Source organism: Patella vulgata, chromosome 1 (assembly GCF_932274485.2).
Source record: "Patella vulgata chromosome 1, xgPatVulg1.2, whole genome shotgun sequence".
NCBI classification, from domain to species: Eukaryota; Metazoa; Mollusca; class Gastropoda; family Patellidae; genus Patella; species Patella vulgata.
The window spans coordinates 6,257,238-6,283,123 of record NC_065879.2 but is presented as its reverse complement, the minus strand read 5'-3'; the positions used below and the strand labels follow the sequence as shown (position 1 = coordinate 6,283,123).

Here is a 25,886-nt window from a genome sequence, read left to right as displayed (position 1 = left end):
CCATTGAGCATATGCAGCTCACAATTACTGCCGACTACTAAACCACGTTTTGACTAGGCTTCTCTGGTCTATACACAGAACAATTTATATGGGATACAATTACAACGTTTCTACCAGGCTTCTCTAGTCTTAACTCCTACAACAGACCATGACTTCCGAATAATCGCCTGTGAAAAAAATAATTACCAAACAAGCAAAAGAGAGAGGGACGGTGTTTAACATCCACTTCACACAAACTAGGTCATTTCGGGACTAACACGTGGTTCAAATTCATTTCAACAATTCACTTGTGCGTAGGGGTCGGTTGGAGGAAACTGGAGGACCCGGAGAAAACCCACTAGGTTTAACAGGTGACCCTACTCCTTGTCACACACAATTGGGGAATCGAAACCACGCCAGTTGACTCAATGACAGACCTTATGATACAGCGCACATGCTAACCATTTGGCCATCCAACGGCACCCCCCCCCCCCCCCCCGATTTTCGAAAGTAACTAACCATTTCTCTGTAGTTGATGACACACAAACAAAACAGACAAGATGAAATAATATTTGTAGTTTTAATGCTGTGTAGAAATATCCTACACTTATATTATACAATTCTATCGACATACATATACTATTATATACACTATCTATAGTTTTATACAACACACTAATGCCACAGTATAGTTCAATCTGTTAATCAGACCACTATTAATAACAAATTAACTGTGGAAGCAGACCACTGATTAACAGAATCGCCTCTCTCTGAAAGATTACTTTGCTAATGATGAAGGGAACTAACGCACAAAACATAAATTGGACATATTCCTTTAATGAACTTTCATGAATGTATTAATTAATGTCTTGAAATCTCTGTCATATACACTTTTCAGAAAAATAGGTCAAAAATCACACCACTTATTCAATGCTAAATGTACTCCAACTGATTATATAACATTTAATTCAAATTGATTTTTTAACCGTAGGTGGCACTGGCTTCTGTTGACTACTAATGAATTCAATTGAACTATTTTTGGACTGGTTTTCCATTTAGAGATTCAACTTTAAAATATTATAGTTTGCAAAGGATTTACAATCCGTCAAATGATGTTCAAAGACTTTAAATATAGGAAGGTGCCAAAAGGATTTCACAGTGAAGAAACAGGTCATCGATTAGAATTATCCGTGTAAGTGCATCTCACCAATTAATTAGTTAACAAAGAAAGTTAATTCCTTCCATAATTTAGATATATTCTTTAAGTATGGTTTATGGTTTAATGGTCGAGCGGAAGACATTAAGTAATATATTGATACTGAATGAGTGTTGTTTCAATATATTATGCAATGTCTTAAGCTCGGGATAATTAAACAACTTAAAATACAGACACTATCCAGTATATACGTATGGTTTAAGGGTCAAGAGCGAGACATTAATATATTGAACTGTATAAGTGTTGTTACGCAATATCTGAAGTTCGAGACCATTAAACAACTTAAAATACAGACACTCGCACGTGTACTTTGCAATGAAATATGTCACGCAGGTCCAAAATTTTAACTAGTATAAATAATATCACTTGGCACATTGCCCATACCGTTATTTGAAATAATGGTACGCCAACATCAACAGATGACGTCACATCTGTATTTTAACACAATTTCAAGAACATCCTTAACTGAAAATGACAGCTTTGACATCCGTGTCAACGAAAGCACATGTGTATAGTTTACAAGAAGGCATATAAAATAATTATACACATATTTATATCATTTCCATCAAATTACAAAGGGGTGCGTAGTAGGTTTTAAGTGTACGAGGGTGATCCAGAAGAGATTGAAAACATTGACAATATACACATAAACAAAATGAAATGGGGTTTAACGTCCTACTGTTCTGCTTCGAACTGGGCTAATGAAGACAGGCATACGCCATACAAGGGGTACACCACGGTCTACTCTTATATCGAATTCCAACTGTCAAGGGATCTTTTATGTGAACACCAATGTGTACACGGGACCTCAGTTTTCCGTCCCATCCGAACGACTAGACAGCTGTCCTTGTCAGGCCCTTCGTCCTGCATCAATGACAAGGGGGAACCATAAGGAGGAATATACTGATGTACTTTCCGGGCCGATGCAGGGGCCGAACAGCTAACCTCCAGGCTAGCGAGCCAGCGTCTTACCCACTTAGCCTCCTTGACCCCCTACAACTAAACAGGTGTATATAATAAGTAATTAGTATATTTACAATGTTTCTATGTTAAAACATATATTATGTACATTCTAATTTTACATTATGAACATTATATTATATTGTATATTTACACATTGTATAAAACACACAAAAATAACAGATTCCTTAAATATCTTACATCTAATCGAATAATTAATTCATTTGTGCATAATCTTCTAATAGTGAAACATATAATAGGTGTATTTCATCATAATCAAAAAATTTATTTAAACTTAAAACAAGGCTTTTCTGAAAAAAAATAACAGCTTATAACAAAGATCCAGTTTCATTTTGTTTTATAATAGTTCAAAATTTTATTTTACTTGCCTTCACTGCACCAGGATCTCTATTTTAATCCGATTGCATATGGCAGTTGCAGTCCAAGCATTTTATCAACTTTACTTGCCTTCACTGCACCAGGAGTGGCAGCCATCAAAAGTTAACGAAATATAGATCTGTATTCTAATCCGATTGCATATGGCAGTTGCAGTCCAAGCATTTTATCAACTCAGCTCAAATCTAAAAACCTTTTTATGCCTATAATTTGACTGTCTGTTATGTTTCAATCTAAATATAATTTGTGGTGTTTTTAATTTAACATTTAGTGACCTATACAACACTCATATTTCGGCTAAGTTTTAATTTTCTTAATTTTAAATTCATTGGTTATAAATGTGAATATTGTGGAATTATAATAGTTTATATTCAGTACATATTTATTGCCAACTTCATTTATATTATTAATAACATCAAAGTTTGATGCCTATATTTGGTACACGGGACCTTTATAATAATAAATAATATTATTTTGACATTAAAAACACAATGACCACGCAAGGATTATTTTAACATGGAACAGAAGACTGACAAAAAATCTCATTGGAATACCAATATCGAGTTATAGGAATGCCGGATCAGGGCATTGCTCTGTAACCATAAGCTGTTGTATTCAGAGTGCTTTTTTTTTCAAATAATCAAGAAAAATTTGAGCTCTTAAAATTACCCCAACAGCCTGGTGTTCCTTTAATCAGCATTTATATTCGATTGCCTATATGTTAAACAGTCCAGTACTTGTTACCAAGCCTGGAAATAAGGCACCTGTCACAGACAATGTCAGGCACAGATTCAGGTTTTGTCAGGCACGAAACCTCTGGTGCCTGTCATTTTGTCCTGCACTGATTTGTCTTTTTTATTGATATTAATACATGTCTGGCACTAAGTTGAAAATGTCCGGTACTATTTCATTAATGCCTGATATTTTGTCAGGTACATCTAAAACCGTTATTTCCAGGCCTGCTTGTCACACCATAAATTTCATGCTTTATAATATCTGATATAGACGAGTTAAAGGGAATCTCTTGAGCATATATCCATGTAATCACAGCATCCAGTTACATGTGCACCGGTCTAGAGACTGTGTTTCCTTCATACCACAAACGCTTTGTAATAGGAAAACTAAAAGGCTTGAAATAACAAATAACCAAGATTGGTCGTGGTCACAGGTTCGTTGGATAATAAAAGTCTTCAATCAACCATTCAAGGTCTTGCTTTTTACCCTGTAGTAAAGTCATTCAAAACCGTAGTTCATTCATTGAAACATTTAGTTCATTCCTTAAAACTTGTAGTCAAGTTGTTAAAGTGCAATAGAAACTTCTGTTTAAGTATTATTGCACTATATAAATAGAGGATTATTATTATTATTATTAAAACTTGTTGTAAAGTCATTAAAACATAATGTAAAATCATTCATCATGGTAGTAGTCATTCAAACTTGTAGTAAAGTCATTAAATGTTGTAGTTAAGTCATTCAAACCTTGAGTAAGTCATTCAAACATGTAGTATATTCACTCAAACTTGTAGTAAAGTCATTCAAATCTTTAGTAAAATCATTCAAATCTGTATTTAAGTCATTCAAACGTATAGCCAAGTCATTCAAACATGTAGTCACGCCATAGTCAAGTTATTCTAACTTGTAGTCAAATAATTCAAACTTGTATTTTAAGTCATTTAAACTTGTATTTTAAGTCATTCAAACTTGTATTTTAAGTCATTCAAACTTGTATTTTAAGTCATTCAAACTTGTAGTCAAGTCATTCAAACCTGTAGTCAAGTCATTCAAACCTGTAGTCAAGTCATTCAAACCTGTACCTAAGTCATTCAAACCTAATTATCACTAAAGACTTTCACAGTAATGAAAATTAATTCTAGTTGGGAAAAACCCTTTGGATCAAGCAAGGTGATTTGTTATTTCCAGCCTTTCAGTATATTAATAATAACATGGAAAATCCGTGGAGAACATATCTTATACATGTCATATGTATTTGATGCCAGCATTCATCAATTAATGTTTATAATTCACAGTTTTGCGATTGAATAAAAACTTAGTGCTGCTACCAGGATACATAAACAAATCTACATATTTCTGGTGTCAATCTGATAAAAATACAGATCTATATTTCGTTTTTTATACTTTCGATGGCTTACACTACATGAAGATCTGACAAGTTGTACTCGAAGGTTGTGTTAGGGGTTGTACGAGCGGCTTTTGACCCTTTGACATTAAGACATTGATTAATCAATCAGTGTTGATGTTTCTAGTGATTTACCCACAGTTCTGTGCATCGCACGCCAAAAACTCGCTGTAACAGACCATTTCATTGGCTAATCACTCACTTCAACCAGAACGTGGGTTATATAACAACTCTTCCAGATCCTAGACAAGTAAAACGAAATTTTGAACTATAAAAAACGAAGCGAAATAGGATCGTGTTTTTATCAGATTGTTAGACTAACATAATTATCCTTTTAATGAAATACAAGAGGACAAACTGATTAAAACACAAATCCTATTGCGTTTCGTTTTTATAGTTCAAAATTTTGTTTTACTTGTCTTTACTACTTGTCTTTACTACACTAGGATCTGGAAAAATTGTTATATAACCTGTGTTTTAGTTGATGTGAGGGATTAGTTGATGAAACAGTCTGTTGCAGCCAGTTCTTGGCGTGTTATACAACCCATGTTTTGGATGATGCGAGGGATTAACCAATGAAACGGTCTGTTATGGCGAGTTTTTGGCATGAATTGCATGGAACTGTGGGCAACCCACTAGAAACATCAACAATCGTATGACCTCTGACGCGACCTACCATTACAACTGGTCAGATCTTCATGTAGTGTAGGCCATCGAAAGTAGAATTAAAACGAAATGAAATATAGATCTGTATTTTTTATCAGATTGACAAGAGGACAACGATGAATTTGAGAAAGATTTTTGAACATGGAAGACATATTAGTATGGTTTGCCATTTGAGTCAGTGTAGGCATCTGTAACAGGAGGAATGTTTCATTTTTCGATTAAATAGAATTCTGTCTCTGTTAGGTTTTTTCCTTCTTTTTTTTTTTGCCCTTTACAGCAGTGCTAGGTATATTTTGTTTTTCAAAGCTCTGCAACTATTTGGTTCCCTCATTAAATTCAGAGAAATGACAACGTTCCAGAATTCCAGAAAATTGTGAGAAAAAACTACTTGGTTCACTAATTACTCTCCATGAAACAATAAGATTTCAGAGTTCCAGAAAATAGTTAGAAAACCTATTTGGTTACTTCATTACTCTTCATGAAATGACAATGTTCCAGAGAATATATAGTAAGAAGACAATATTTCCGAGAATGGTTTTGCCCTTAATTCAACAACTATAAAATCACGAGAATGAGAATAAATTACTGAAATGAATAAAGCACTTTTTGACCATATAAAGTCAAATAAAAAGTTAAATAATTATGAATGAATTCTATGAAAAAAATGAATATGCATTATAATTACAAAATGAATTTGCATAAAATATTGCCGATATTCTATGCTACGCTCTTTCTTTCTTTTTGATCGGTCGTTTGCTCATGTGTTTGTTGACGATTTCTTGTATTTTTGGTTTATGATCTAATACTTTTAACATGGCTGACTTGGCTTCCGTTAATTGATCAACCAATAACTGGCATCGCTGGATATTTGCCTGAAAAATAAGAAATCAAGCTGATCTAAACTTATAACAAAATGATTCAAGTCAATGACATGTTACTTTAAATCTAAGACATGTCTAATCAGAAAAAGAAATGAAATGAAATGGGGTTTAACGCCCTACTGTTCTGCTCCGAACTGGGCTAATGAAGACGGGCATATGCCATACAGTGTGAATTACAAATGCCAAAGGATCTTTTATGTGCACGCCAATGTGTACATGGGATCTCAGTTTTACGTATAATCAGAATGAGTAGACAGCTGTCCTTGTCAGGCCCTTCGTCCTGCACCACTGACATGGGAAAACCATGCCGGAAAATCCCTATGAACTTTCTCGGCCAATGCTGGGATCGAACATGCGACCTCCAAGCTAGCGAGAGAGCATCTTACCCACTTAGCCACCGTGGCGCCCATCAGCAAAAGGCACAACTACTGGTTGTGACCTTACCGGGAAAAGATGGGCTTCTGATAAGACAAAATAAACATTTTACCATTGGTACATGTATCGTGTACCATATTGCGTTTCAGTGCCATTTGTAACAAGGGACTCGAAGAACGAGGCTAGGCATAATCAAACGGTGACGACGACGTAATATTCTTATCTGAAGAGCATGCGCAATAAATACTATTGGTGTAGACTGGAATAACCAGATGCTAGAGATTGCCATTCAATCAAAAACAGAAACTGTAAATCAGTTTATATTCATTCATAATACATTATTTTATGTGTTCAGACTCATCTGTGTCAATTTCTAGGTCCTAAATATTAGCGATTTCGCTGATTTAAGTGAGAGAGAGACAGAAATGGGGTTTAATGTCCACTCGACAAACAAGGTCATTTCGGGACCAACATTTTGTTTAATTTTTTTATTTCAACAATTCGCTTGCGCGTATGGGTCTTTAGCAGTGGGGGGAAACCGGAGGAGGTTGGACAATTGACCCTACTCCTTGTCACATACAACCGGGGATTCTAAACCATGCCAGTCGACCCAATGAAAGATCTTATGATACAGTGCAAACGTGCTAACCATTCGGCCATCCTCCCCCACCCCCATAAATGAAAGAAATTGATATTTAACTTACTTGTGCCATTTCATAAGGTATATTATATTCCTCTTCTAGTTTATTACTTGTAAATTTGGGTTCAAATATTTGTTGAAATTTACTCACTCTATCACATAATTCTTTCTCCAACTCCACCTGGTCAAAAATAAAAAAAACCATTAAAATTGAAAATAAAAAAAAAATTCATTAAAATTGAAAATAATAATAAAAAAAAATCCATTAAAATCGAAAAAGTAAAATCCTGGATGGACCTGATTTTAATCCAAATGAAATCAAGTCATGAGATTATTTATCACTGATTTGATTTGACAATTAAGTTGTGAAAAATTAGATATTCTGAAAAATGTAAATTATAAATGACTCTGAATTAAAAATTTAAATGCACTGATTTACTGACATGCACAGCTGTCTAGTCTTTATGATGGTACGGAAAATCGAGGTCCCATATACACATTGGTGAGTAGATAAATATCCCTTGACAGTTGGAATTTGATATAAGAGTAGGCTGTAGTGCTGCTGACTCGGTAAAATTTCCCTCATAGCACACTGTATGGCGTATGCTCGCCTCCATTAGCGCAGTTCGGAGCAGAACAGTATGACGTTAAACCCCATTTCATTTCATTTCATTTCTGAAGTTATAACTGGCTATGTATCTATAAATATAGAGTTTAACATACCAGATCTTCTAACTGAGCTGCCATATGATATAACTTCCATCCGCTAGATTTCTGTAATATACCTTTTTGATTGGATAGTTCATTCACCGTTAATCTTCTCTCCTCTATTTAAAAGAATATATCAATCATTATAAACTGTGCAATAACATAACACAATAGAAAGGTTTAATGCCTTGAATGTATATGGTAATAAAACTTTGTAGGGGACAGTTTGTTCCATCAGAGAGAGAGAGAGAGAGAGAGAGAGAGAGAGAGAGAGTTTAAGTCCACTCGAAACAAACTAGGCCATTTCGGGACTTATATATGGCTCAATTTTATTTCAATAATTCGCTTGAGCATAGGGGTCTTTAGCAGTGGGAGGAAACCGGAGGACCCATAGAAAACCCACTAGGTTGGACAGACGACCCTACTCCTTGTCACATACAAGAGGGCAATCAAAATCATGCCAGTTGACTCAATGACAGACCTTTATGATACAGCGCACATGCGCAACCATTCAGCCATTCAACCCCCATATAAACCATAGCACAAAGCTGGCAGTTACAACCAATAGTAAATAGGATAAAAAATCTATAATATCACCGTACCTTTTTGTTTGACATCAGTTGCTTTTTGAAAATGATTATTTCTGGCTTTCCACGTAATATTATAAAAGTTGAGTAAAGAAATATTTGGTTTACACCGGTCTGTCGTCCATCGGACTCCATCTTCATCTACAAAATCTGAAATAATTCAAATTAAGGGATATGGGAATATGAAATCTAAACTAAAAGATAAGTAGTTTTCTTAATTTTAAAAGATATTGCTAAGAGAGACGTCAAATGAGATGCTGGATTTTTAGTTCATAACTTTCCGAACTGACAGAATTACAATTAAGTGACATATAAATGAAATGAAATGTGGTTTAAGTCCTTCTGTTCTGCTCCGAACAAGGCTAATGAAGACGGGGATACACCATACAGTGTGCTATTAGGGAAATTTTGCCCAGACAGCGGCACTACAGCCTATTCTTATATCGAATTCCAACTGTCAAGGGATCTTTTATATGAATGCCAATGTGTACACAGGACCTTGTCTTTTCGTCCTATCCAAACGTATAGACAGCTGTCCTTGTCAGGCCCTAAGTGACATATAAGCTTAATCCTATGAGTGGCCGGATTTCAAGTTGTGGTTACAGTGGTAGAATATTGGAGATAAACCAAGAAAGCCATGTTGTAGTGCTCACAATACAAGTGGTTAGTTTTCTTCACTTGTCTAGGTTCAGATGTCGGACATTCAGGCAACAAGGGTCGGTTAATAGGATACAAAACGTTTACAAACTCTGTGATTAATATTACAAATAAATAAAATTGAAAGAGGCAAAATTTAAATAGCATATCAGTTTTGAATTGTAAACAAAACAAACAAAACATACCTGTTTTTTCTTCTCTAAATTTGGGTAATTTTTCTTTTTTAATCTCAGTTAAACATTCAACTTCATCATCTGATGATGTATTATCTTTTAATTCTTCGTTAGCATGTCTGAAAATAAACAAATTATCCAAATGTCAAACTAATTATCTTTTAATTCTTCGTTACCATGTCAGAAAATAGACAAATTATCCAATTATCAAACTAATTATCTTTTAATACTCTGTATCGTTATCACCACTGATCATGTCCATATATACTATTCAAAAAAAATAGGGGATATTTGATTTTTAAGTGTTATTAAAGTCACCTAATGAAACTGACGAAGAAACAAATGACAAAATGAAATGAAGTTCACATTCATCGATTTATTCCAAATGATCGTTAGACTAAGTAAGGCACAGACTGACCATTATAAGGGTAAAATGATACCCGGGGTCAAACAGCAAAGTTACCAAAGCATCACAACCAAGTCAGTAACGGGTAAATCCTCCTCTGTTTGCCAAACAAGCATTGATCCGACGTGGCATACTCCTAATGAGACGTCTAAGGTCAATTTGGTCCAGATTGTCCCATTCCTGTTGCAACGCAGCAGCAAGTTCTTGGACATTGGCAGGACGTTGTTGACGTTGACGTAACCTCTGTCCAAGCATGTCCCAGACATGCCCGATGGGGGAGAGGTCGGGACTCAGTGCTGGCCAAGGTAATGTGGTGATGTTCTGTTGTTGGAGGTAACCTGTAACGATCCTGGCCCTGTGACATCTTGCGTTGTCATCCTGGAAGATGAAACGGCGGCCATGACGTCGTGCGAACGGCACGACATGGACTGCCAAGAGGTTGTCCCGGTAGTACTGGCCTGTAACACGCCCTGCAAAAACATGTAAAGCCGTTCTTCCAGCAACAGTGATGCCTCCCCACACCATAACAGAACCACCCCCAAATCGATCATGTCTGATGACGTTAACGTCTTGGAAGCGCTCGTTTCGACGACGCCACACCCTCCTACGTCTGTCCAAAAAATCAACAGTGAACTTTGACTCATCTGAAAACATCACATTGCTCCAGCGTCGATTATCCCAGTGTTGACGATCCCTACACCAACGACGTCTTGCCTGAATGTGATGATCTCTCAAACAAGGGATCACGCGAGGACGTCGGGCGCGAAGGTGACCCCTATGCAGTCGATTCCGAATCTTCTGGCCACTCACTCTCACACCAGTGTCTGTTTGAAGACGAGTGCTGATCTGATTTTCTGTGATGACACGATTTCTCAAGGCCAAGCTACGGATAAATCGATCATGGGCTTGAGTTGTCGCCCTTGGTCGACCTGAGCGTGGTCTGTCCTGTACAGATTGTGTATCACGGTATCTGGACCATAGCCTGCTTATGACAGACTGAGAAACATTCATCGTCCGTGCCACAACCGCCTGTGTTGTGCCGATCTGTAGCATGCCAAGGGCACGTAACCTTTCATTTTGGGTAAGCCGACGCATATCAAAATTTGTTTTCTGGTCACTAAAACAATTAAACTGATGTTTCCACCCTGGAATTCAATGCCACAATGACTGTAACATTCAAAGTCAGAGTCGTGCAAATCTTGGGTTGGACCCCCATGATGATCCCAAGCATCACCTGCATTCCATGCGGTAGCTATTGGTGCGTTTGGGCGTCACATGTAACTGGAAATGTTTCTTCTGTTAGGTTCTATAGTGACTTTTTTCGTAGTCATTTGCATATTTTAGTATTATGCCCCCAAAATCAAATATCCCCTACTTTTTTTGAATAGTATATATCAATTAATCGTGGTGTCCTTTAAGGTAATTAGCGAGTCATTGTCAGCTAATTAATTTGTTGGTATTGTTTTTACATATATATTTTATCATAGCTTCATAAAGACAAGAGAAACATAGTTGAAAGTAATAATCACTAATTGTATTCCATAGAATTGTGCTCTGATGATGTTAGATGCAATATAGAATCAAAGAGAAATGGGGTTTAACGTCCACTCGACACAAACTAGTTCATTTCTGGACTAACATATGGTTAAATTCTAGTTCAATAATTCGCTTGCGCGTAGGGATCTTTAGCAGTGGGGGGAAACCGGAGGACCCGGAGAGAAAACTACGAGGTTGGACAGTACAACTGGTAAATCAAAACGCCACTAGACTCAATGACAGACCTATTTGGCCACCAAACCCCCATTCCTGCTAAAAGAAAAGAATGACTTACAAAAGCTGTTTTCTAGGTTTTTTCCTGGGAGAAGCTTCGACTGAATTACAGGACATACTACTGGGAGCTTGAGATGCTATAACACTAGTTAACACAGCTAAACCTATAAAAATAATAAACATTCATTAATCGATCATAATCTATTTAATCCAATTACTTTAACATACATTATACAAGAGCTAAATCTGCCAATTGCAGGTCTTTCTTTAGGTCTGAAATGTTTTCTAAAGTATTAATTAGACATTAATTAACTTATCCAGACCATAATCAACTCTAGATGGCATCGCTAGCCTGCGATCTTTAGTGGATTATGAGCCAATTTACTGCATAACTTTCCTTCACGATTTAACGATTAAATGGATAATCAAGACTGCTGTATATCGTATTGACTTTAGTAATGATGATCGAGGCTAGGCCTAAAATAAAATCACTAAATTCTCGGTTCAGAGCATATCAATATGATTGAAATTTTCAGCAAATTCCCTTTACATTATCTAGTTCTTAACTATTATAGTGAGAACTGCCAGCACTTTATCTAATCTCTTATAATGTATCTTTAATGAATCGTGTTTTCTTGGGGCGATGATCTTCAAAAAAAGACCCAATCGCTGGTTCCTGGTTGAAATTATTAAAGTTATACTATATACAATCATGCAAGAACACAGAAAGATGCTCAAATACATTATTTAAGTATATGCCTAATATCTTCTTTGATTGGCATTTATTAATTGAACATATTAACACAAGGTACAATGTTTATGGATACACAATTACTGAATTTAATACTAAGATATTTCAATGAGGATACTCTCATCTTTATCATCATTCAGCTTGGAACCAAATTAAGAAATTAAGTCATTAATTGTAACTTACCATTTTCTAGAACTTCCCCAGGTTCTTGTTTAACACGTATATCTGGAACTGAATTTTGTGTTGGAGTTGCTGCATCATTTGATGAAAGGGCTGTATCCGTTGATGACTGACTATTCTCTCTAAAAAAAAAATAATTACAAAAATATTGAAAGGGGTCCTTCCAAACCATTTAAAATATAATAAATCTTCTCAGATAATTCACTGCCACGTTGTCAGGTTAGAGAAGCCTCAACTGAATTTTAGTCCATATTTTCAATTGTCAAAATTTGGTTAATTTGGGAATCGAAACCACGCCAGTTGACTCAATGACAGACCTTATGATACGGCTAACCATTTGGCCATCCAGCACCCCCACCCCCATAGTAAAAATTCAACAACTATCTCAATACCATTGGAGTGCACGCCAGTTGACTCAATGACAGACCTTATGATACGGCTAACCATTTGGCCATCCAGCACCCCCACCCCCATAGTAAAAATTCAACAACTATCTCAATACCACTGGAGTGCAATAATCCTGCTGGCAACCCTACTCCTTGTCACGTACAACCAGGGAATCGAAACCATATCAGTTGACTCAATAACAGACCTTATAATATAACACGCACATGATAACCATTTGGCCATCCACCCCCCACCCCCACAGTAAAGTCTATCTCAACACTATTAAAGTGTACTAACCCTGCTGGTGTTTTAGGTGAACTTGTATTTGATTGTGGTTGGCTAGACGAGGTTTCTGGTCGCGGACTATGATTATCAGGCATTAAAGCTAAAGATCTCTTCACACTATTCACACTGGAAAAAAAAACAAAAAGAAAACATACAAATTTCTAATCTTTATTAGAACATTGTATTCTTAATATTTTTTCAACATAGAAAAACTATAAAATATAGGAACCTGGAGTTACGATGGCTTGGGGAGTGGGGTGCTGGTTAACTGAGTCGGAGGTGTTAAAGTAAATTAGGGTAGCCATCTTTATAAGTATAGGGGATCACGTGGCTAAGAGGGTAAGACGCTGGCTCGTTAGCCTGGAGGTCGGGTGTTCGATCCCTGCATTGGCCGAGAAAGTTCATCCCGATTTCCCGGCGTGGTTTCCCCTTGTCAGTGATGCAGGACGGAGCGCTTGACAAGGACAGCCGTCTAGTCGTTTAGATGGGACGAAAAACCAAGGTCCCGTGTACAAATTGGCGTGCACGTAAAAGATCCCTTGGCAGATGGAATTCGATATAAGAGTAGGCCGTAGTGCTGCTGCCCGGGCAAAATTTCCCTCATAGCACACTGTATGGCGTATACCTGTCTTCATTACTACAGTTTAGGAGCAAAACAGTAGGACGTTAAACCCCATTTCATTTCATTTCTTAAGTATACTTTATTTATAATCAATAAAAACATGAACAGCCAGTTCTTTATCTAATCTTTCATAATATATCTTTAAAGGTGAATTTTTTTTTTCAAAAAAAGGTAATTTGACCAAACGGTTTGTTCAAGACAACATGACGATCACAACAGAAATGAAATAATTAAAGATTCTAGGAGCCGCTAAACTTACTTTTCACTGGTACGTTTTCTGAGTATAGTTGGTCGAGGAGAAGCACTGGGGTTAGATGAATTAGACGAGACCGGTTGATGATGTTGATTACCCGTTGTAGAGGCATATATACTGCTAGCTACTGTAGCCACTGACGACAGGCTTGACATTATTCCACTATCAGATAAACTGGTTCCTAGATAATTACCTGTATCAAAAAAAATATACAACGTTATACAGGGTGCTATTGTTTATAACATCTTCGTATGGTCCAGTGATGCCCTTGTTTTTGTTTATACTATAATTAATAAAAACATGGTAATGCACAGACTTTTTCTATTTTTCTCGCTTGCTCTTAATTATTTTTTTTGAATTGTCAGATATCCTCCCACAGTCTCATATAACAACTTTTGGTCTTCGACGGAATTATCAGTGAGCAGGGATTTTGAGAAATAAACCTTGAAAGGATGGTGCAACGTGTGGGCCACAATCCATTACCTGTTTTTTCTAGAGATGAGGATATAGATGATGAAGATGAACTGTATGATGCTACTGGTAACGTGTGACGATTCTGGTCAATCATAATAGGATTAAATCGCACAGTCGATGAGGACGCCATTGTCATTGGATGATTCTGCAACGGTGCTGATAAATTAGGTACTGGATTTGTCACTGTAACTAAAAATACCACAAAATATGTTTTAAAAGATATAATTATCGATCTATGGCCGAAAATAACCACAAAATATATTTTAAAAGATATAATAGATTTAAGTCGAAAATACTACAAAATATGTTTTTAAATTATGGTTTATAGAGATGCATGGCATAAAATACCCCCAAAATTTCTAAATTACAGCAAATGCATATTTTAAAAAAAGTTTAATTATGAATAATTGCGATTTGTGACATCAAGTTATTAGAAAAATACATCGATTCGATAATTTCATGAAATCATTGGTTAGATCATTTTGAGATTAACATCTGAAGCTTATCTCCTCCTTGTGACGATGTGGCTCGTCAATGTGAACACATGTTATTGAGTGATACTGGGTTGTTCATTTTCTTGCCTCTGAACATGTGAAGCCGACAATTCTGCCAAAAATCACATTTCATTAGTAATTTCCAGTCATATCACTTTTCATTGTCTCATTAAATAATATATATCCTTATTATATAATACATATTCCAATCTGATTAAAACACAGGTCCTATTTCGTTTCGTTTTTTATAGTTTAAAATTTCGTTTTACTTGTCTTTACTACACTAGGATCTGGAAGAGTTGTTATATTACTGACGTTCTGGTTGAAGTGAGGGATTAGCCAATGAAACAGTCTGTTACAGCAAGTTTTTGGCGTGTGACGCGCGGAACTGTGGGTAAGAGTAAACAACTAGAAACGTCAACGCTAAGTGATTAATCAATGTCTGACGTGACAGGGTCAAAAGCCTTTCGTATGACCTATGACGCTACCTTTTACTACAACCAATCAGATCTCCATGTAGTGTAGGCCATCGAAAGTATAAAAAAAACAAAACGAAATATATATCTGTATTTTAATCGATTGTATATATATTAATATTGCGAGCCTTACCTGATTGCTCTAAATTAGTTCGAGGACTGGATAGTAGAAAATTGATACCAGCAGGACGTACAGCACTTGGCGGTAAAGATCCAGCATTTTGAACATTATGATACATCAAATAATTGGGCAGGTGAGAATTATACATGTTATACACTGACGATTCATACGGGAGAGTAGAAATATTCGGTCTGAAAGATAAGCAAAAATACAAGATTATTCGTCGCAAGCTAGAAATGAGGCGGCTGTTTCACTAAATTTTAACTAAGACAAAATCCAAATTCTAGTAATTTGATTGGATAATATTAGACTGATTTTAGTGCTTAGCCAATCAAGATTGAAGTATCTACTAAAATTTTAACTAAGTCAAAATCCAAATTTTAGTAATTTGATTGGATAATATTAGACTGATTTCAGTGCTTAGTCACTTATATCTTTCGACCACCCAACGTAATAATACTTGGTGTGGACAAGCTTGTCATAAATTCAAGCAAATTGTTCACCAAACCAGTGGTTGCCAGACATGATACGGACACATTTTGCAAGAGATGGATAGAGAACAAGCTAAAAAGTCATTTTTCGTACAATCAACAGCCTTAATCCAAGAAGTTATGGTCTGATATGCACAAATATCGAAAGGAACCAAGATCTTTGGGTCAAAATTGGATAAAAATTGTGACCCGTAGAGTGTTCACAAACAAATTGTGGACGGACCGACAGACAGGGGCGACAACAATATACGTCCACATGAAAGTGTGGGTGCATAAATATTAAAATCAATGAATTAATTCGATAAGAAAATCAGTCCCCATTTTTTTAATTTCAAAATATTTCTGTCCCCATTTAGCAAATGTTTTAAAGGCAGCGTACCTGTTGTCATGTCTTGAATCTGTTTGATGAACTGATTGGGATATCGTGACTGGTACAGACACAGAACTAGACGTTGTTACAATTCCACGATGTTGATTGGGGAAAAACATACCACTCGACGTATGATGTGACGTCTGATCGGAACGACTTACTTCTGTCACAGATGACGGTAACAAGGTTTGAACTGGTGGGGCTCTTGGAGCAGTTATTTTTGCTGAAAAAAAAAAGATATATGAATGTCTTCACAGAGGACTATTAAAATAAAGAGACAGTATTTTGTGATTGACAACAAGTTTCTTCGATGAATTTGAAATAATATAATCAAATTTGGACTAGTACGACCCCTGACGCGACCTTCCACTACAACCAGTCAGATCTTCATGTAGTGTAGGCGAACGAAAGTATAAAAGATAGGTTGCCAGGCAACAAAACATATGCCCACAGCAGCTATAATTTTTATACAGATCCAATAATAACTTTTGTCGTTAGAGCGTTCAGAAGGTGCAACAAAGTGAAACAAGGGCCATAACTCCAGAAAAATTAACGGCAATTATTGAAATTAAATAAGCTTCTTCATCTCACTAATGCAAACAACATATATCAATTTCAAAACAATCAGATGATAAATGTAGCCTGTAGAGTGGGCGTATAAAAACAAAACGAAATATAGATCTGTATTTTAATTCCAACTTCACATGAACGGGACTTCTGCTTTATATTCCATCCGAACCACTAGATACATGTACTTCCCTACCAGGCTTTCCACCCTGTACCACTGACAAGGGTAAACCAAACTGGAAAATCCTGGGGAATTTTCTAAACCAACACCGGGATCAAACCCAGGATCTCCTGGTTAGTGGAAATAAAATAAAGCAAGTTTGAACATTGTAGCTCAATTAAAAGAGAGTTATTGTGTCCCAAAAAGTGTGACGGACAGACAGACACGGACAAACCTATTTTAATAGTCCCCTGCTTTCTAGCTCAATTATTGTGTTGAAAAAAGTGTGGCGGGCAGACAAACAGACGGACAAACCCATTTTAATAGCCCCCTGCTTTCTAGCTCAATTAAAAGGAGAGTTAATGTGTCCCAAACCTTGTGACAGACACACAGACGAACCTATTTCAATAGTCCCCTGCTTTCTTCGAAAGGCGGGGGACAAAAAATTGAATCACTAACCTGTTTTTGTTGCATTGACTAATGATGAAGCTATCATGGGATTATTCGACTGAGATACTATTATTTTTGACTGTGGTATGACTGGATGCTGTTGTTGTGATAACTGTACGGGTTTCGTTAGATTGTGACCAGTATGTGCTATAATAGGTTTAGCTGTCGATTCTGTGTTACGTAGAGTAATCTGAATTCCTGTATTAGAAACAGGTGTCACTGAGCCAGGGTGAAATTGATAATTAGGCCTGAAATTAAAAATAATATGTTCATGAAATTCTTCGCAAAAACTGAACATGTATTGTTGTGTACATGTATATAATGTCTTGTTATAATTTCACAACTTATCATTGCTTGATAATGACGAGAGAAGCCTAGTGGAAACGTCACTCAGTAATAAGCAGTAATTGTATTCCATAGAATTGTGAACTGTATATTCCAGTTCAATTATTAAATGCCACTGAAACAATTTAAACTTCCAACAGTAATAACATCGTTCAGAATAAAGTAATTTCACTTAAATTTTCAATATTTTCTTTTTTTTATCAACTATTTGATATAGCAAGAATGGCCAACTCTTTTTTAAGCTCTTAACTAATGCATCTTTAATTACATGATAAATAATTCATTTTCAAAAAATTGGTGGGTATGGCATTTAAATTCTTCTAGAATTGTGATTACGACAAAGTCTTTAAAATTGAACAATTTTTCACATAAAAATGCTCAACTTCCTACTATTTTGCTCCGAACTGTGCTCATGAAGATGGGCATACCCCATACAGTGTGCTATGAGGGAATTTTTGCCCGGACAGTGGCACTATGGCCTACTCTTATATTGAATTCCAAATGTCAAGGGATCTTTTACGTGCACGCCAATGTGTACATGGGACCTTGGTTTTTCGCTCATCAGAATGACTAGACAGCTATCCTTGTCAGGTCCTCCGTCCTGCATCACTTACAAGGGGGCCACACCAGAAAATCTGGGTGAACTTTCTCGACCAATGCAGGGATCAAACACCCGACCTCCACGCTAGTGAGCCAGCGTCTTACCCACTTAGCCACCATAACCCTCGATTTAACAAACACTGCAACAAATGAATTAATGATAAAAAAAACAAAAAAAACTCACCTAAGTTGTTCTGCAAGTTTTCCAGTTGGCATGGAGATACCTATAGATGGTGTAGCTGAGCGTACAACTGGGGGAGTTCCAGGCTTAATATTAGAAATTAACGAAGGTCTGTTTGTTTGTAAAAGGGTTGGTATTACTTGTGCTGTTGACATGGGAATCTGAACTGCTTGTGATGGACGTAACATGGCAGAACCAGCAGCCATTGTTGGGCCCGTTTTTGTCAGTGATAAAGCAGAGGCAGCTACTGGACCTATTGAAATAACACCAAAGTTCAAAGGTTAGTAATAGAATCGTTAATTTGTTTAATACGATCATTAAATGATTTTCACAAATTTAAAAAAAGTGACTTTATGATATAACCTAAAATTATCAAACTAAGCGGTTGCCATACAAGATAAACCCACATTTTGCAAGAGATGGACAGAGAACAAACTAATAAAAAAAAATTTGTTCATACAATTAGGGGTCATAATTCACAAAGTTATTTTCGAAAGGAACTGAGCTCTTTGGGATATAAACATATTTTAAGTTTCGTCAAAATCGGATAAAAATTGTGACCTGTTGACTGTCCACAAACAAATTGTGAACGGAAGGACATGTTAATTTTGTGCCAATCAGAAAATCTTTATGGACTAATAAAGGGCATTATTTACCTCTGGGTAAATGTGAAGGAAACTTGGAAGGTTGTTGTTGGATTAATTTGACTGGTAAAGACGTGGCGATTACAGAGGGAGCCACTGTCTGTGTTGATATTACTGGCGTCATCTGTACAAGGTTAGACTGGGGTATCGAGACTGGTACCTGGTGAGGTCCGACAACTAATCCAGAACCAATATTACTAACATGACTTGACTCAGTGGTCCCTAAAAAAATTAATAATTATTACAGCTTTGTATAGTAGCCCCTAGTAAAGTGATAAAATCGTTTAGACAATCGTCTTTTATGTAAACAATTTATTCATTTAGTTCTACATATTTAGAGCAAGACACAAATTCAAGTAATTTTTGTTTCTGAATCCACCCCCACCTAAAAAGAAATGGGAAGCAAATTTCAATAGAGAGAGAAATGGGGTTTAAAGTCCACTCGACACAACATATGGTTCAATTTCAAGTAGGCGACCCTACTTCTTGTCACGTACAACCGGGGAATCGAAACCAAGCCAGTTGACTCAATGACAAACCTTATGATACAATGCGCTATCCATTCGCACCCCCCCCCAAAAAAACATTTTACTAAGTTTTTCCCATAGAACAAAATTTTAATACATGTGATCTAATAAAAATTTAATATACACCTTTTTGAGGAGTTCTAAATGACAGACCTTATGATGCAACATGCACGCCCTATCAATTCGGCCATCACCCTCCTCCCCCCAAAAATCTTACTATGTTTTCCCATAGAACAAAATTTTAATGCATTCGTCTTATACCCCGTTTCGACTTATATACGGAAGGTAAAAAAATGACATCCCGACCTAAGTAATAAAAATTTATTACCCACCTTTTTGAGGAGTTCTAAATGACTGTGAGAGTAAACCTGACGCCGTAGCCGACATTCCGACTGCAGGTGTATTGTGATTTGCACCACTACCTGGATGTAATATACCTGTAGGGGCAGGTGCCGGGGCTATCGTACGAACATTCTTCTGTAATCACAATCAATACATAAAATACATATCAAAATTATACTTTAATTGCTAACATAAATAAAAATTGAGAATCTCCTTATAAATGGTCATCTGAAACAGATATACCTAATCCAAGTTCAGCTACCAACTTAAATCTACGTTCAGATTTTATGACAATGTGCAACAAGCCAACAGTGAGGCTGATGTCCCCCGCCGAAATTGCAAAATAAATAGATGACACATATTAATTAATCGCACATTTATTTTTTTCACTAAGTTTCATCACTCTCTATCAGATAGAATCAAGATTATCTTGTCCCAAACCATCGACAAATGAAATCGATTAGCTCTGCTTAGCTTCAGCTCGAAATGTTAATTATTGAACTCAGTCAAGACATTCACCTAATGAACATCTACATATACATCAAGTTTAAACATTCACCTAATAGACACCTATGCCAAGTTTGAACATTCTACCTCAATTAGAAGGAGAGTTATTGTGTTCCAAAGTTTCTACCAATCAAATTGCTTATCACTCTGCTTACCCTCAGCAAAAAATGTTCATTATCGAACTTAGTTAAGGTATTCATATAATAAATCTATACACCAAGTTTCATCAATCTCACTTAATTAGAACTAAAGTTATCGTGTCCCAAAGCATCAACCAATCAAATTGCTTATCTCTGCTTACCCTAAGCGGAAAATGCTCATCTTCGAACTCCATCAAGGCATTGACCTAATCAACACATACACCAAGTTTGAACATTCTAGCTCAATTAGGAAGAGAGTTATCGTGCCCAAAGTATCAACCAATCAAATTGCTTATCTCTGCTTACCCTAAGCGGAAAATGCTCATCTTCGAACTCCATCAAGGCATTGACCTAATAAACACATACACCAAGGTTGAACATTCTAGCTCAATTAAAAGTTATCGTGTCCCAAAGCATCAACCAATCAAATTGCTTATCTCTGCTTACCCTAAGCGGAAAATGCTCATCTTCGAACTCCATCAAGGCATTGACCTAATCAACACATACACCAAGTTTGAACATTCTAGCCCAATTAGGAAGAGAGTTATCGTGTCCCAAAGCATCAACCAATCAAATTGCTTATCTCTGCTTACCCTAAGCGGAAAATGCTCATCTTCGAACTCCATCAAGGCATTGACCTAATAAACACATACACAAGGTTTGAACATTCTAGCTCAATTAGGAAGAGAGTTATTGTGTCCCAAAAAGTGTGACGGACAGACAGACGGACAGACAGACGGACGAACCCATTTTAATAGTCCCCTGCTTTCTTCGAAAGGCGGGGGACAATAAAAAATCTAACTTGAACCTGTAGCGATTTTTTGCACTAATTTCAATCAGAATTTAGAAAAGATTTTGATAATGAGTGTCCAATTTACAACTGTTTAATTTCTCCATCACTGTTAGAAAATTAACAACCCAATTGATTATTGATGTACATGTACACTGTATAATGATTAATTTTTGAGCAATAGTCAGGAAATTACATACATTTAAATTGGACACTCATTATCAAAATTAATCAGTCAGCTTTAAACAGGACACAAGTACAAATTATATCATTTTGGGTGATGTTAATTACTTTTTACGAATTTTTAAACAAAGATTTGATATTAAATGAATGTGCAAGAAATTAGTGCTAAATACACAAGATAAAATGATACCCAGAATACAGTGTAAGCTGTTGACCATAGTGACCAGTAATGCAAGGGTTAAACAGTGAGCCATCCCTGTACATTACCGACAGATCCTTATATTTATGAGGGTCATGGTGGCTAAGTGGGTAAGACGCTGGCTCACTAGCCATGAGGTCAGGTGTTCAACCCCTGCACTGGCCGAGAAAGTTCATCCAGATTTTCCGGCATGGTTCCCCCTTGTCAGTGATGCAGGACGGAGGGCCTGACAAGGACAGCTGTCTAGTCGTTCGGATGGTACGAAAAACCGAGGTCCCCATGTACACATTGGCGTCACGGAGTGCCGTTATCCGGGCAAAATTTTCCTCTTAGCACACTGTATGGCGTATGCCCGTCTTCATTAGCCCAGTCGGAGCAGAACAGTAAGACGTTAAACCCCATTTCATTTCCTTATATTTATGTACCGTACTTAATTAGGTACGAGAAGAAGAAAGGCAACACTCCTGTGACAGAGTAACTATAGCAACGGACCAGCTGGCAGATCTGAGTGGGTACTGGATCTGGAAGATTACACCAGTGGGGCAAGAGAGCAATAAAATAAATTTAGGAATCCCTGTAAAACAGCAGCACAACGGATGTGGTTTTGAGTAGAGATTTTTTTTAATGATATGACGTTTCGGGTGGTAATACCGTTTTTCAAATAATAACATAGAATAATTTATGTACTTACTGCAGATTTGATATGATCTGTATGTTGTGATAGGATATGACCGTGACTCGTCTGACTAGGTATTGGTAAAGTGGTAGATAGCGGTGCCGACGAGGTATTATCATGTGATGGATCCTCACTGGGATTTTCTCCAGTAGTGGTACTACTACTGTTCATTGCCCTGACAACAGAAAGTACATTTTAAAGTGAAATATGACAGGCAGGGTAGAAGAACAAAACATACAACAAACAGACCATGAATTGGCAGGACCATGCATACATTTTAAAGTGAAATATGACAGGCAGGGTAGAAGAACAAAACATACAACAAACAGACCATGAATTGGCAGGACCATGCATACATTTTAAAGTGAAATATGACAGGCAGGGTAGAAGAACAAAACATACAACAAACAGACCATGAATTGGCAGGACCATGCATAATGTTTTTAAATAATGCTTTTGGAGTCTAAATGTTGAGACAAATGTAACGTGTGTGAACGATATCAATGAACAATATGGTCACACTTAAATGAGTGCAGTGATGTGGTATCATATGTTCTGGAAATAAGTAATTAAATGTAGCATCACACCCTGTAGACTTCAGTGGACTGAATCCAAGTAATATAGATACCAATAGGGCCTACATATGTATGTATCCATGGAAAGGTTAATAAACAAACATATCAAATACCAAACAACAATGTCAAAAAAAAATTGGTCAATTTTGCTGGTTCCTCTGTGGCTCAGTACAGGCCTAGAAAATTTCGCAATATTTCCCAGCATGATTTTCTCATGCCAATTGTACTGGGCAAAGGGTCTGGAAAGAAACAGAGCCTAGTCTGAGTCATTCGGACTGAATGAAAACCTGTGGTCCCATGCGCACAAACGAAGCCTCAACAGTTTGATTCGATGATGGGTACGTAAACGTACATGTAGTTTCACCAAAATTTTGTTCATAGCACAATGTATGTGTATGCCCGTCTTCATTAGTCTGCTTGGTGCAGAAAAGTAGAACGTTTAAACATCATTCATTTCTATTAAAATACATGTAAATATTTGTTATTCTCAAAGAAAGACAAATTCTCTGATGATTTGCAGATCAGGGAACATGACATCTTAAATTTAAGAACATTGCATCTGTACTGGAAGCCAAAACCACTGCATCATGTTATGTACATGAATTTTGTCAATAACTATTGGTGCTCATTATTAGCCTAACTTCAAAAGCTGTAAGCATTGCACTGAGATCTGCAATGTGAAATCAACAATCAATGGTTTAGCATTTCACAAATAATTGCATTGGAGTTTATCTGGTCACTTCCTCTTTTAGATGTGCATTTTGTGAACAATCATATATTCCACGCTTCTGAAACCGGTCTCGGTAATTGAGGCCATTCGTTAGGACACATTCAGAAACGTAACCAACAATGACTTTCAGAAAATCTTCACGCAAATGTGTTGTTGACTTTTTTACGCTGAACTGCAATGTAACGCACGACAACGTCAAAAGATTGGATTAAAACACGGCTCTAGAACAACTTTTCATTCTTTGTATAATTTTTTTACATTCTCGAGATATGCAGCATTCGGAATTTTCATACCTACCTCAGAAATAACACGATTTCAAACAATTCTTAACAAAATAATTTTCTGGGACCTTTCAAGATTGATATTTCGCTCGTAAATTTCTACCGGAAGATGGCTTCATGTTATTTGTGGCGATTGATTTGATTGGTTGCCTTAGTCACGTGGCTTCTGACTTCCGCGTACTAGTTTGGTTTCTGAAATTCGATTATGTTAATTCTTAAATAATATAATTAATATGTTTTATTTTCATAACATAAAATAATCTTAATTCATACTGGACTCTGATTTGAAATATAGACACGAAAGAACGACATAAAATCGTATCCAAATTAAAAACTATTTTTCTGTGGAAACATGATATAATATTTATATGTGCATCGGTTCCAAGTTGATTTGGTACTGTGCCATGTACACATTTTTGAGAAATGTCGCCTCAGTTTTTGTCTACTTGTTTTTTTAAGTCCATAATAATAGTCTTTTGATAATGCAATAAGTGTTTACGTGTTAAAAAGTAACAAAATACACCAGCAACCGTCCCAATCGACACAACGGGCACCTGCTAATATGGCGTAGTGATATGCCTTTTTGTCGTCCGCTAGTTTCGTTTACAGTTATCTTTTCTTTACAAGAGTAGACTTGGCCGTCCATAATAAAGATACATGTATTATTTAATTAATCAATGGCTGTTTTGTGAACACCGATAAAGATATTTCATTTCTTTAATTTGTAAAATTACCTTTGTTATTTTTTGCATATCATAAAAATTGGACTATGTTACAGCAACAATGATAAAAACAACACAATAGTGTCAATAGAATTTACTCGTCGTTATTTAGACTACATGTAATCATGTATAACCTCAAAATATTGTGGCCATGTGGCATGTGCATGGTTAACTATTAGAAATGCTTCTACACTACCGGTACAAGATTATACTAGAATAATGGAGCGACTTACGTGAAGGATACCCTAGCCAGTTTTTTGTAGGGATATATCAAGACTGAGAAAACGTTAGATACCGTAACAAACCTCATCTCTCAACCCTCCGTGTTTCGAGATAAGAGATGGTGCTATTAGGCAACTATATTCTACGTAGCAAAGCCCAACACAAATCACAGCGGGACTCAGTAAGCGAAATTGGCAATATTTTTCATCAAAACAACGATTGATTAATGTTATTTATAATATTTCTGCCACGTCAAACTATGTACAATTAAGCCTATAATCCTACCTGAAACGGGTATTTAAAATCGAGGCGTTAAGCCGTTACTATAAGAACGGGAGACGGATGTCGGATAAAAACAACTCTTCATTAATTAAAACGCGAATATTTGGAGTTCGGCGATAGTTGTGCCACAACATTGGCCTCTGCAAGTTTGATTAGTCATAATAGTGATAAAATAACCTTATTTCTAAGAGTTTGCTATTTATACTTGGAAATAAAGGCACCCAATCGTAGCTAAAAACAAGCACATCAGTATATCTCAACGTTTTAAGCTACGTTCTCGTAGACATAAAATTACAGTTTTACCATTC

General features: G+C 36.4%; 1 protein-coding gene across 1 annotated transcript; it reads right to left on the bottom strand.

Moving 5' to 3' along the window:
• Window positions 1–545: 545 nt before the first annotated feature.
• On the bottom strand, window positions 546–24,471 carry LOC126815007 (histone deacetylase complex subunit SAP130-A). The gene is made up of 18 exons (XM_050540520.1): window positions 24,369–24,471; window positions 22,782–22,941; window positions 20,262–20,406; window positions 19,415–19,624; window positions 18,762–19,011; window positions 17,642–17,880; window positions 16,465–16,678; window positions 15,607–15,785; window positions 14,513–14,692; window positions 14,036–14,222; window positions 13,167–13,280; window positions 12,486–12,604; window positions 11,613–11,715; window positions 9,388–9,494; window positions 8,561–8,695; window positions 7,974–8,077; window positions 7,315–7,431; window positions 546–6,226 (listed from the first exon to the last, which is right to left on the bottom strand). The coding sequence occupies exons 2-18, from the start codon at window positions 22,935–22,937 to the stop codon at window positions 6,077–6,079; spliced, it is 2,709 nt and encodes a 902-aa protein (XP_050396477.1). The 5' UTR covers window positions 22,938–22,941; window positions 24,369–24,471; the 3' UTR covers window positions 546–6,076.
• Between the last annotated feature and the right edge of the window lie 1,415 nt (window positions 24,472–25,886).